The 14,382-nt window shown below is 40.1% G+C and overlaps 1 protein-coding gene across 1 annotated transcript; it reads left to right on the top strand.

The window, feature by feature from the left end:
- Positions 1-4,797: 4,797 nt before the first annotated feature.
- LOC311598297 (olfactory receptor 10D3-like) lies at positions 4,798-5,727 on the top strand (the record flags this gene model as incomplete). The annotated part of the gene is made up of 1 exon (XM_084783332.1): positions 4,798-5,727. The coding sequence occupies one exon, from the start codon at positions 4,798-4,800 to the stop codon at positions 5,725-5,727; it is 930 nt and encodes a 309-aa protein (XP_084639458.1).
- Positions 5,728-14,382: the final 8,655 nt, after the last annotated feature.

Here is a 14,382-nt window from a genome sequence, read left to right as displayed (position 1 = left end):
CTAATTAGTTTCTTAGAATTACTTAGAAGACAAATTCAGATCATAATTTGTAATAAGAACAACCAAAAAAGAGATGATTATAAATTATATTAATGTTGGGCTGATTTTCCTAATTCAGTGTTGCTTTTATAGTGACCCAGAGGGAAGAAATTAAGATAATTAGCTGGAGCTTGATAATTATTGGCATACATGTTATTTTCTACAATCACTCATATAACTGTTTAAACATAATACAGCAATCCAAAATAACTCGTTTCTGACTAGATGTTTCAGTTTTCTTTTCTCCTTTCTCTTTTCTTTTTATATTTTTTGAAGCAAGGTCTCTCTGTAGCCTTGTCTGTCTGAGACGCGCTTTGTAGACCAGGCTGGCCTTGAACTCACAGCAATCCACCTGCCTCTGCCTCCCAAGTGTTGGTATTTCATTTTTTAAGATGTTGATAATGACTTTGAAATTATAAAATTGTCTAAGTTTGTACCAAGAATCTTCTAGGCACCTAGAAATGAAATTACAGTGTTAGCATATGGTCTAGGAAACACAAATGAAAATTATCCACCATCAAGAGCAAAACAAAATACAAGCTCTATATATACAAAAACAAGGTTAAATAAGTCATCTCAAAGAAGCACACATTTTATAATTCCACATAATATAATTCCCTGAAAATAGATGATGTATGATAGATATTGATTTTCATTCAGAATTTTAGACTCACCAAGATAGCAAAGATGTTTCTTCCAATTTGCCAAATACAAATAGCCAAATCACTATGAGTGTAACATGTATATAATTCTTGATTGTTTCATGGTTTTTCCTGCTGTGTGTAGTTTATTTTATTTATGTGTAATGATATAAATGTTGATGTAAAAAATAAATATAATAAAAAATAATTTATTCAATTTACATCCTGGTCATAGCACTGTCCCAGCCCCACGTCTCAGCCCCTCGTCTCTTCCTTTCCCACCTCCCCGCCCCTGTTCCTCAGAAGAGGGGAACCCCATTCCCATTCCTTCTCCCCTGTGCTCATCATGTTCTATTAGAACTGAGTGTGTCCTTTCCCCCTGTGGCCTGGCAAGATGGTCCTGAAATCCAATTACTATGACTGATTTTGAAATAAACACTTGAAATTAATTATTTCTATTTTGAAAGTGGTCTTCTGTTTAAAAACAAAGTCAATATGGAATAAGGAGTAAGTAACAGTTGATAGTGTGTGTGTGTAACAATGTGCTTAGAGGAAAAATTATTGAAATATGGTAATTACTATTTCAAATTGGAAACAAAAAGGTCATGCTGTATCTTTCTCTGCTCCAAAGACAATGATTATAAAAAAAAACTGTGTTAAAATTATTTAAAACCGATTGCCTTCATCACATTTTATACTTACATTATTCAGAAGGCAGGGCAGTCAACAGTTCTAATGTGTCTATGAGCTTGTCATGTGGACACCAGTATAAAGTGTACATACAGACCCTCTAGAGTAATTTTTATGAATTCTGAGAAAATTTCATTTTTAAGTTTTTAAAATGTTGTAACAAAAATCACATATTAATGGAATACTATGCAATGTTTTAGTGCATGAATGTATTACATAAGCTTACTCATGGTGAGAATATGTATTTTCTTCATGTGAATACTTCCAAATTATAGTCTTTTGAAATGTTAAGCAATTAATTTTGTTACTCATCCATTTTACTTTGGTGCATTGGTGAACCAACTGTCTTACTCTATCTAACTGTAACTTAGACTTCACTGATCACTCTTTTCTCATGCCTTCTTTTGTCTCTGGTTTCCTGCAAATAACATTTCACTCTTTGAGATTGACATCTGAAGGCCTCTTCTATCAGCGAGGCCATGCAATACTTTCCTCTTAGTGCCTGACTTATTTCACCTAACATAATGATCTTCACTTCCATCTATGCTGTTACGTACAGCAGGCTCAGTTCTTTTTATGAATGAGAACTGGTCATATATCTATAACATTTCCTTTATCTACTCATTAACTGATGATAGTTTCTCTATTGTGACTAGTTCCATAATGGACATGAAAGGGCAGATATATCTTTGACATAGATATAGACTTCTCTTTCTTTGTCTATACACTTATGATTGACATTGTTAGATCATATGGTAGTCTTATTTTTTCATTTTTGATAATCCTCTAAATGCTTTTACATAACAGATGCATTCATTTACATTTCCAGCAATGCACAATTTCTCTTTTTTTATATCCTTACCAGCACCCATTATCATTAGTCTATTTAATAACAGTCATTCTTAATGGTAAAATGTTGACCAATGAGAACTTCGGTGTAAGCAGATGAGTTCTGCTGTGCTATCGATGGTAGGATGGGGAGAGATGATAATTCAGTGCATATTTCTACAAAAGAAGAAAACCTAATTCTCACAGTACTTCCATGATTAATATATCAGATTATAAAAGGGGAATTGAAATAGTATATAGGCAAGAGCTGAAAGCCTGTAGTTGTGCTCTTTGTTTCTTTGTGCTTATTTCATCTAGGGATGGAGCCCTTGGGGACATTGTCTCAAATGAAATCATGTACAATAATACCCTACAGCTTGAAAGTATTATAAAGGCAGACATCTGAAGCCCTGTTAATACCAAAGTTGTGCATAATCAATGCCTTGGATCCAAGAGGAGAAGATGCAGTGTCTTGCCTCCATGTCATTCCATCTTGTGCAAAGTAAAATTTTGGATTTGAAGCTTAGCCGTCTACCCTAAAGACTTTAGGAAAAGCATCTTTATGTGTTTCCAATCAGCTGGTATGTAGTTGAAGTTCGTCATGTTTCTGTTTGTTACTCTTGTTCTGCTTACATGGCTCTTTCCTTTATTCTTCTCTGCACTATGGGAACATAGCTTGTGTCTGGTCCTTTAATCTGTGTAAGCAATGGAAGGAGAATCAGAGGATTGCAGAGAACTTTCTTACATGTGTCCAGATTCTATGATATATCACTATGCTCTTATCATAGAAGGTGGATATGTTGAGAATAAAATGTGTGTGTGTGTGTGTGTGTGTGTGTGTGTGTGTGTGTGTGTGTGTGTGTGTGTAATAGCTAGTAAGGGAAGGTGGGAGGCAAAGAGGGAAATAAGGTAGAATCTTCCTTTAGGAATTCCAATTTTGTAAAATTGGGAATATTGTTTTCCAATTTTGTTAACTTCTATTCATCTTACATACATGAGTATGTCCATAGGCACCAGACACCAGAAGTTCACTTATCAGTGAAGTGAAACTGAAAAGCTTACAAGTCTGAATTGACTACTGCTTTTGTAGAAGAATGACAACCTCTTCTGTTTTGCTGAGATGGTCTAGCAGGTTTGAATCAGCTGAGATGGATATCCACAACTTTCTCAAGTGACTCTTCCATGGTGAGCTGGTTTAGGGTGTTTTCCCACTGGTTGCATATTAGATATTTTTTTCTTGAGAAGGGTTTACATAGAGCTGCAATACTGAGTCAGACTAGAGGAGGTTGGGCTTTAGCGAGGTGACTTGTGGTATGGGCACTTGGCTCAAGGCAATATGCAGGAGAAACCTATGCTATTCACCATTATGTACGTGACTCTTGCCCTAGAAACCGAGAGATGCAGATAAAAGAGAGAGAGTTTATGGACTTCTGGCATACACTGTGGCCTTTGATTTCTGCTGGCATATTCATAGCTTATGTTTAGAGTCTGAAGGAAATAGCATTTTTTTACCTGTGTACCTTACTCTATGACCTTTAATGGCAATCAGACCCCGTAAACACAGTGTTGACATGCCAGTTAAAAACTACGCAAGTAGACTGGGTTCATAGGTAGCACATGCTTATTATCCCAGCTACTGGGAAGGCTGATGAAGAATTATGAATTAAGAGAAGGGTATAAAGCCAGGTTTGGTGGCACATTCCTGTAATCTCAGCACCTGCGAGGCAGAGGCAGTCAGATCTTTGCAAGTTTGAGCCCAGCATGGTCTATGAAGTAGGTCCAGGACAGCCAAGGCTACAGAGAGAAACCCTGTCTCTAAAAAACAGAGCCAGGGGTTGGGATGGGAGAAGGCTTGAGGACATAGTAAAAGCTACTTTGAAAAATCAGACTGATGAACTAATACCCTTACATACAAACAGAAACAAACAAATCACAGTTTTTAAAAGGTATAGACACTCTAACATCCATTTCTAATTATATTTTATAGAATATGCAGTTTTCCTGTTTTTACTGTACCATCAGTTAGTGCTATATGCACAAGCTTTAGTTGTTAAAAATAGCTTTATTGTGTCTATGCTCATTAATGAGAAAGACCAATGGAAGCTTCTTACCCTCAATAAGTCTTCACCAGCAAGATTATAGTTTAAAAAATCCAGTTTGATATGACCCCAGGAATATGGTAAAATTCCAGATGTAGCTGATGGCTTTCCTGTCAAGGTTGGATGGTAAATGAACGACAGATTTGTTTGACAAAGTTTTCATGGAAAAGATAGTAAGGTTTATATTACACCAGTTTATTTGATATTAGGCCAGATTGAAAGAGAGTAAACAGAATTGGTGACAAGTGTTGATCACTTTAAGACATTTGGAAACATAAAAAAATCATCATTCCCTTATATAACTTAACACATGAGGATACTGATGCCTGATGTGGCCCATGACTTAAAGGAATATCAAGGGCTGATTCATTACTGGTTCCTTTCCCCCATTGAATTTGTTTTGTTTGTAGCCATTGCCTTAGATAGGATCCCTTGGTCAGGAAGCTGTTCTCAGTTACTCATGGACACCACTGCTTTACTTCTCTAGGGCTTTCTGTGCCATGAGCATGAGGAATTCCTCCTCTGTGACAGAGTTCATCCTACTGGGAATCTCTAACAGCGAAGGACTAGAGAACATGCTCTTCATCCTGTTCCTGTTCTTCTATGTCTTCGCCTTGCTGGGGAACCTGCTCATCTTCCTCACCATCCTGGCTTCCCCCAATCTCCACACTCCCATGTATTTCTTTCTTGGGAACCTGGCAGTGTTTGATATATTCTTCCCTTCTGTGAACTCTCCTAAGATGATGGACTACCTAGTAGGGCAGAGACAAACCATCTCATACTGGGGATGTGCCTCACAGGTCTTCTTTTACCACACTCTGGGTGGCACTGAATGTTTTTTATATACAGTGATGGCCTATGATCGCTTTGTGGCCATTTGTCACCCTATGAGGTACACTATCATCATGAACCACAGAGTGTGTACCTGCCTCACAGTGGGCACTTGGCTGGGGGGCTTTGTACATGGGAGCATCCTCACGTTTCTTATCTTCAAGTTACCCTACTGTGGCCCTAATGAAGTGGACAGTTTCTTCTGTGACATTCCTGTGGTGCTGTCCCTGGCATGTGCTGACACATCCGTAGCACAGACTGTGAGTTTTACCAATGTTGGTGTTGTTGCACTTGTGTGTTTTCTTCTCATCCTCACTTCTTACACTCGTATTGTTATCTCCATCCTGAAAATCCGTTCCTCAGAAGGCAGGCGCAGAGCCTTCTCCACCTGCAGTGCCCACCTGACTTCCATCATCTTGGTGTATGGTCCTGTGATTCTTGTCTATCTCAGGCCTGCTTCTAGTCCCTGGCTGGACTCTGTTGTCCAGGTGTTTAACAATGTCATCACTCCCTCTTTGAATCCTCTTGTTTACACCTTGAGAAACAAAGATGTGAAGTTAGCCCTGAATAAGGTGCTAACTCAAGTGGCCCAGACTTAGGGCACAAGGAATAGGAGAAATTTCTCTTTGCGTTTTCTTGGAGTCACTTCAGGCCCACTGCCTATATCTCTCTTCTTCCAGGAGAGTATTAGCAGTTATGTCATTGAATTTGTGTGGATGCACACAGTATATACTCAGTTATAAGTGCATATTAGCCCAACATAGATGTCCTAGAGCGACTCCACACAGCAGGGGATTGGGACAGATGCTGGGACTTGCTGTCGGACTCTGGATGGAGCACTGAGAGTGGTATGGAAGAATGCAGGGGGAATAGAAAGACCCAGAATGTTCAGGAGCCCCACAAGGAGACTGTCAAGGCTGGCAGATCTGGACCCGAGGAGGCCTGCACAAACTGTTGCACCAACCAAAGACAATGTATGAAGCAAACCTAGAGCCCCCTGTTCAGATACAGCCAATGGACAGCTCATTCTCCACAGCTGTGGGTATAGCAGGGAGGACTGGCTCTGGTCCTCCTGATGAACTCTGGTGCCCCTGATTTGATCATTTCTCCTTGGTGGGGAGGCCTGGAAGCACACAGAGGAAGGGGAAGCAGGCTGTTTGGATCAGACCTGATATGTTGTGGCCATATGGTGTGGAGGAGGTCCCCTTCTGTCAGAGGTCTTGGGGAGAGGAATAGGGCAGATTAGGGAGGAGGTAAGGTGGGAATGGGAAGATACAAGTGAAGGGATAACATTCCAGATGTAATCTGAATAAATTATAATAAATAAAAATTTTAAAAGATGCTCCACTAAAAAATTTGTGGTAATGGCTGAGTTTCAGATTTATATTTTCAGCAATGTTCTCTAGATTATGCCTTAAGTTTCTCAATTTTTAATCTGCTAAATTGATGTATCTTTTCTGCTCCATGTACTCTGTACCTGTTACAGCATATCAATTGTTTATCATGAAACTGCCTGCTTCCACACCATATATTGCATGGAGCCTACACATTGTGGTTTTTTTTTCTTTCTAGCTTTCTTCCCTCTTTTTCTTCTCATACAGAGAAAATGTGTTTTGTACATTATTCTTTATCTCTCATGAGAGAAAGTGACCATTGAGCAATGTTTTAAAATCTCTGAATGTAATATATGTGTAACTAATTAAAATTAAACCAGGGACAATATTTACTCTTTATTTTGGGGTTGTTTTTTTTTTAATCATTCAGGGTTTCATATTACATTAATTTAAAAACTCATACATTGAGATCCATCCACTCAAATACTTAGAACTCAATTATCATTGAAACTCCCATTAATTTGTACATGATAGTGTTTTAGGTATTTTACATTTATTGGTTAAATTAATCACAGCGTCTTAAGAGATAGGTTCTATGTACATTCATTTTATGGTGGCAGAAATTGTGAACAAGGCAACACTCACTGCTGGCATTTTGGGACCTGCCACTAAACCCTCATCACTTCTTATGTTGTCCTGTCTCATTAGCAGAAGAACAGGATTGTCAGCTTCACATGATGAGCAGTTCGGTGGAGGCTTTACGCCACGTATCATTTATTGTTCTCACTACTTTTGTACAGTATCTACTATAACTGTGTCTCCTTGTTTACAAGAGAACTAATCACAGGGATGTTGGCACAGCAATGGCACCATGGGATGGAGAGCAGGGCCGGATTCTAGGTACTATCTACAGATTCGTGAAATCTTGAGACAGCAGTAATTTCTGGTAGTTTTCACTCTGAAGTACCATTCACTTGCTCATTTTGATGTAAACTGACAGATTAACCTAAAAACTATACCCAACTGGTTTAATGAGGAACTAGGTAGCATGTTTAGTAAATGATCATAAAGATGAAACAGGAAGTTGCTTAGGAGAACAATGTCTCACTCTCCATGATGTAAATCCAGCAAGTGTAAGTCACCTTTTTATGTCACTACATTGTCTGCCATGAGTAGCTTAAGTTCCATCATTTAGAAGATTTCGGGTCCTCTGCTTTTGTTCTATAGCATGATATTTGATATTTATTTCACTCCAACAATTTGTTATAAAAGGTGGCAGTTTAGAATGGAATTTATTGCTTTATATTGTCAAAGTGTCCACCAATATTGTGGGGTGGCTTAGGTAGGTTCTTAGCTCAGGATCTGATCCAGTGTTGCTGTCATTATCAACTGGACAGTAGTCCTCTCATGGAGCTTTCATTTGCATAGTAGCTCAGCGCAGCCCTACAGTCAGGAGGCTTCTGTCTTTCGCTCACTACATGGGCATTTCCACTTACCCACCTATGCATATTTACACTCACATCCTGGAGCTGCTTCCCCCACAGAGTGTACCCAGGGAAGAGCTAAGCAAAAGTCTTTATTACCTTGTCCTGATGTCATGAAATATAATTCGTATTTAGGCAGAGAGAAATTAGTCTCCATATTGTGAAGGGGTGTCCAAAAGCTATCCACATTTCTAATTACCATAGATGTACTTCATATTATTGGAAATCTTTCTGTTTAGGGGTGTTTGTTAGGTTGACACATGTCTTAAATGAATTTCTTGATTTAAAAGTTATACTTATTTTTTTTTATCAGGCATGCTATCCTATGCTTACAATCTCAAAACATAGGTAGTGTAGGCAAGAAGATAAAAATATTCAAGGTCATCCCTGTTTATGTAGTTTGAAGCTAGCTGAGTTACATGAGACTTTATGTGAGAAAAGAATAAGTAAACAAATAAACCAACAAATGAAAAAGCATTCTTTGTGGAATTCACATCTTTTAGATTTTATCAGTCTTTTTCATTTGAAGGGAACATTTGCTACCTACTAATCCAAAGTATTTTTTTTTTTTTTGCTATTTATGAATCACTTTTGTTGTTAAAATATGAAAGCTGTGACTTTTTTTCAAGTTGTTACTCAGAATACTATAGACTTGTAGTTTGTTTATCCAACAGTTTATGAGTAGGCTAAGATAAAATTCAGTTCAAAGGGCAGCCATTAGAGTAGATGGATGGTTATTGAAAGTTTACTGGTTATAAGGCATGGTGCTTCTGAGAGAAAGAGGGCGCAGTAGAAGACAGATGAGACTCCTCTATGTGGGCTGTGGAAAGCCAAGGCATATAGAACAGAGAAAAAAGAAACTGTGGATGGGGCATCTCTGTGACAAGCTGGAGACCTAAGTCAGGGCAGGCTTCTGGGAGGATATGAGGGTGACTCTAGCTGAGACTCCTAGTAGCAGGGGCCATGGAGACTGAAAGGGGCACCCTTTAACTAGACAAGTCTCCTCGTTGAGGGAGAGGAATACCAACTGACCTACAAAAACATCGACCCAAATTTTACTCTGCTTACAAGATGTGCATGGATAAAGATAGAGCGGAGATTGAGGGAATGCCCAGCCAATGCCTGGACCACCTAAAGACCCATCCCATGGAAAAGAGGCCCCCCCCGACACTACTGATGATACTCTGCTATGCTTGCAGACAGGATCCTAGCAGAGTTGCTCTCTGAGACGTTTGACTCAGCAGCAGTTTGAAACAGATGCTGAGACTTACATAGGGTGAAGCATAGGGAGTTTTGTGGAAAAGTGGTGGGAAAGATAGAGGGACCTAGAGGTAAAAGGAACTCCACAAGAAGACCAACAGAGCCAACTAACCAGGACCTAGAGGGGCTTGCAGAGACTGAAGCACCAACCAAAGAGCATGCATCGACTGGATTTAGGTCCCCTACACAGATGTAGCCAATGGGCAGCCCAGGCTCCATGTGGGTTCTCTAGTAAGAGGAGATGGACAGCTGTCTCTGACATGGACTCTGTTGCCTGCTTTTTAATCACTTCCTCCCTGGTGGGACTCCCTTGCCAAGCCACAGGGGAAGAGGATGCACTTAGTCCTGATGATGATCTCTGGGAAGGTGTGGCTTCCCTTTTATGAGGTATAGGGGAGAGGGTATAGGGGAAGAGGGAGGAAGGGTGGGATTGAGAGAAGAGGAATAAACAGCTACGATTGGGATATAAAGTGAATAAATAAATAAATTAAAAATGTAAGATAAATGCTGTCAGCCTAGAGTTAAATGACATCTTCCAAGCTGGCAGTGGGAAATGAGTTGAATCACACTTTTAAAATAAATGAAATGGCACATTAGAAAAGACAATAACATTAAGTATGCTTGAAAAAGCCATAGAGAATAATATTATATTTACCTAAAATTACATGTAATATATAATATACATACACATAAATTACATATAAATATAATATATGTATATATAAATGTATGCACACAATATATATAATATGTACACAATGTATATGCATAACATACAATTATATATTATATATTTATATATGATGCAACATACAATGTATATATAATATATATTTCCTATGATATATCAGCTCTTGTAGCATGTCTCCTTCCCTTGCCAAAAGAATATTAAAAGTTTATTCATTAGTTGCTTTGAGGTTTTCTCTCTATTTTTCTTTTTAAAAAATATTATTAATTGAAATCTATCTGGTGCTATCTCAGAAAAATGGGAATAGGGCTTCCTCAAGACCCAGCTATTCCACTCCTCGGAATATAACCAGAAGATGCTCCAGCACACAGCAAGAAAATTTGCTCAACCATGTACATAGCAGCCTTATTCATAATAGCCAGAACATAGAAACAGCCTAAGTGTCCCTCAATAGAAGAATGGATAAAGAAACTGTGGTACATATACACTATGGAATACTACTCAGCTATTAAAAACAAGGAATTCCCGAAATTTGTGGATAAATGGATTGAGCTAGAAATGATCATAATGAGTGAGTTAACCCAGAAGCAGAAAGACTCAAATGGTATATACTCACTTATATCTGCATATTAGCCCAAGGGGCATGTCCCATGAAAGCCTTCACTTACCAGGAAACTGAGACAGAGGGGAGGACATTCTAGTGGGACTCTAGATGAGAGAAGCATGGGAGAATGAAAAAGTAGAAGGATCCAGAGGGTCCTAGAAGCCTACAAGTAGAACATTATGATAGGCAGATTTGGGCACAGGAGTCCCACTCAAACTAAGGCACCAGCCAAGGACAATACAGGCGGTAAACCTTAAACCCCTACCCAGATCTAGACAATGGACAGAACACTCGCCACAGTAGAGTGGAGAGTGGGATATGACTTTCTCACATACTCTGGCGCCTCACCTTTGAACATGTCCTCTGGAGGGGGAGACCTGGTAGCACTCAGAGGAAGGACAGCAGGTTACCAAGAAGAGACTTGTTACCCTATGAACATATACAGGGGGAGGTAATCCCCCTCAGAAACAGTCATAGGGGAGGGGAATAAGGGGAAAATGGGAGGGAGGTAAGAATGGGAGGATACAAGGGATGGGATAACCATTGAGATGTAACAAGAATAAATTAATAAAGGAGAAAAAAGTAAAAAAAATTATTAATTTATTCAGATTACAACTAAATTGTTATCCCATCACTTGTATCCTGCCATTCCTCTCTCCCTCCCACTTTCACCTTATTCCCCTCCCCTAGGTCTACGACTGAAGGGGACCTCCTCCCCCACTATATGGTCATAGGGTATCAAGTCTCATCTTGGTATCCTGCTTATTCTTTCTTTGAGTGCCACCAGGCCTCCCCACCAAGGTGAGGTGGTCAAATATGAAGCACCAGAGTTCATGTCAAAGTCAGTTCCTGCTCTCCACATAACTGTGGAGAATGTTCTGTAGATCAGAGTAGAGCTTCAATGTTTACTATTGTATGGTCCTTGGTTAATGCCATAGTTTGAGCAGACCCATCTGGGCCCTGATCCACCCATCATGATGTTCATTAATTAATTTATTAAATCACTTTACAGCCTGATCACAGCCTCCTGCCTCCTCTCCTCTCAGTCTCACCCTCACACCACTCTCCCTCCATTCTGACCTCCTCTTCTCTGAGGAGAAAGGAAGACCCCCCCCCCAGGTATACCACTCACCCTTGTACATCAAGTCACAACAGGACTAAGTACATCCTTTCCCACTGAGGCCAGACAAGTCAGGCCCGCTAGGGGAAAGGGATCCATAGCCAGACAATAGAGTCAGAGACTCTAATTGTTAGGGGATCTACATGATGGCCAAACTGCACATCTGCTAAATATATGTAGGGGGTCTAGGTCCAACCCATGCATCCTCTTTGGTTGATTGTTCAGTCTCTGGGAGGCTCCAAGAGCTCAGGTTAGGTTACTCTAGGTCTTTCTGTGTTATCTTTGACTTCTTTGGCTCCTACTCTTCCACAGAACTCCCTGAGCTTGGCCTTTGCATCTGTTTCCATTTGCTGATGAATGAAGCCTCTCAGAAGACAGTTATGCTAGGCTCCTGTCTGCAAGCATAGCAGAGTCTCATTCATTAATAATGTCAGGGGTTAGCTCTCTACCATGAAGTGGGTCTCAAGTTGGGCCAGTCATTGGTTGGGCATTCCCTCAGTCTCTGCTCCATCTTTATCACTATACTTCTTGTAGGCAAGATAAATTTTGGGTTGAAGGTTTGTTTTATGGGTGAGTTTATGTCCTCTTCCTCCGATGAAAGTTCCATTTGGCTATAAGAGGTGGCAACATCAGACCCTATATACCCCACTGGAGCTAGGGCCACCCCCATAGGCTCCAGAATCCCTCAATTTTTGTCCCCTGTTCAGTTGTTGAATTTTTTCTTATTCCTATTATGAGAATGGAACATTCAAGTAACAACACATGCCAGTGAGGATGTGGAGAGAGAGGAACACTCCATTGCTGGCAGGAATGCAGACTAGTGCAGCCACTTTGGAAATCTATCTGGTGCTATCTCAGAAAACTGGGAATAGGGTTTCCTCAAGACCCAGCTATTCCACTCCTTGGAATATACCCAGAAGATGCTCCCCCATACAACAGGGACATATGCTCTACCATATTCATAGCAGCCTTATTCATAATAACCAAAACATGGAAACAGCTTAGGTGTCCCTCAGTAGAAGAATGGATAAAGAAACTGTGGTACATTTACACTATGGAATACTATTCAGCTATTAAAAACAAGGAATTTCCAAAATTTGTGGACAAATGTATTGAACTAGAAATGATCATAATGAGTGAGCTAACCCAGAAGCAGAGAGACTCAAATGGTATATACTCACTTATATCTGGACACTAGCCCAAGGGGCAGGTCCCGTGAAAATCTTCACCTACCAGGCAAGTGTGATAGAGGTGAGGACATCCTATTGAGACTCTAGGTGAGAAAAATATAGGAGATAGGGAAGTAGGTGGATCCAGAGGTCCTAGAAACCTACAAGAGGAACATTATGATGGTTGGATCTGAGCCCAGGGGTTCTGCTCTATCTATGGCACCAACCAAGGACAATACATGCAGTCATCATCAAACCCCTACCCAGATCTAGCCAAGGGACAGAACATTCTCCAGTTAAGTGGAGACTGGGGACTGACTTTCACACAATCTCTGGTGCCCCATATTTGGCCATGTCCCTTTGTTGGGGAGGCCCAATGGCACTCGGAGGAAGGATAGCAGACTACCAAGAAGAGACTTGATACCCTAGCATCATATTCATGGGGAGGAGGTCCCCCTCAGTCACAGTCATAGGGAAGGGGGATTGGTGTGAAAGTGGGAGGGAGGGAGGAATGGGAGGATGCATGGGATGGGATAGAAAATGAGATGTAATGTGAATTATTTTATTTTTCAATAAAAATGTGTTTAAAAAAGAGAATGGAACAGATTTAAACAAGGACAACAATTGCTTTTAATAATTTTTTGTCGAGATTTTCAAGTCAGAATGTTGAATTCTTTCTTTCAAGAGGATATCCTGGTACAAGCTGAATTTCCCCTCGTGCCTAGTGTAAGGAGTGTGCCTGTGTGTTATTGCTCTGGCTCATCTTTGGTTGTAATGAATAGAAACACAATGTAGAAGAAATACTGAGCATTCAGAAAATACACAGATTCCCCTTAAAAAGATGGGATATCTGTACTGACTGTCAAATTCCACACAGAGGGAAAAAAAAATCAAATTAGTGTCTTCATTTTTCCTTAGATGAGAGACAGGAAGGAATGGAAATGCCACTTGGCCATTCAGGACAAGGTAAGAAGCCCCAGTTTAGGAAGCCACATAACCCCAGGGTCTCAGCTCTGGCCCTCCTTACATCCCTACAAGGCTGTATCTCCTTGAATAAGCTGCTTCACCCATATGGCTTTGGTACCTCACACTGATTATGAAGATGCTGAACTCGCTTTCTCAAAGAATTCATTCAGTGTAATCATTGCGAATACTTTACAAAGATTTACTTTTAATTAATTTGAAAAACGGAATTGGTGAGATGTGTCTATCTATAGTTAAGGGTACTAGTTGCTCTTCCAGAGGACTAGTTGGATTAGGGTTGGATTTCTATCATGCACAGGACAGGTAGAAACCATATGAAATTTCAGTTCTGGGTGACTCGATCGCCTTTTCTGGCCTGTGTGGGTACATCATAGACAATATATTCAAGCATACGTACATGTTGTAGGCAAAACACCGCCACATAAAATAAAATACAAATAATCAAAAGGTGTGTGTGTGTGTGTGTGTGTGTGTGTGCGCGCGCGCGCGCGCGCGTGCGTACTGGTGCCATGTGAGAATGGGACTCCTGGAGGCCATAAGTCAGATTCCCCAGAGCTGGAGTTACAAGCAGTTGGGAACTCATTTGGGGCTCCTCTAGAAGAAGCTCCGGG

Source organism: Acomys minous (genome assembly GCF_964271855.1).
Source record: "Acomys minous genome assembly, chromosome: 5".
Lineage (NCBI taxonomy): Eukaryota > Metazoa > Chordata > Mammalia > Rodentia > Muridae > Acomys > Acomys minous.
Note: the sequence above shows the minus strand (reverse complement) of the source record. Positions and strands in the feature narration are given on the sequence as shown.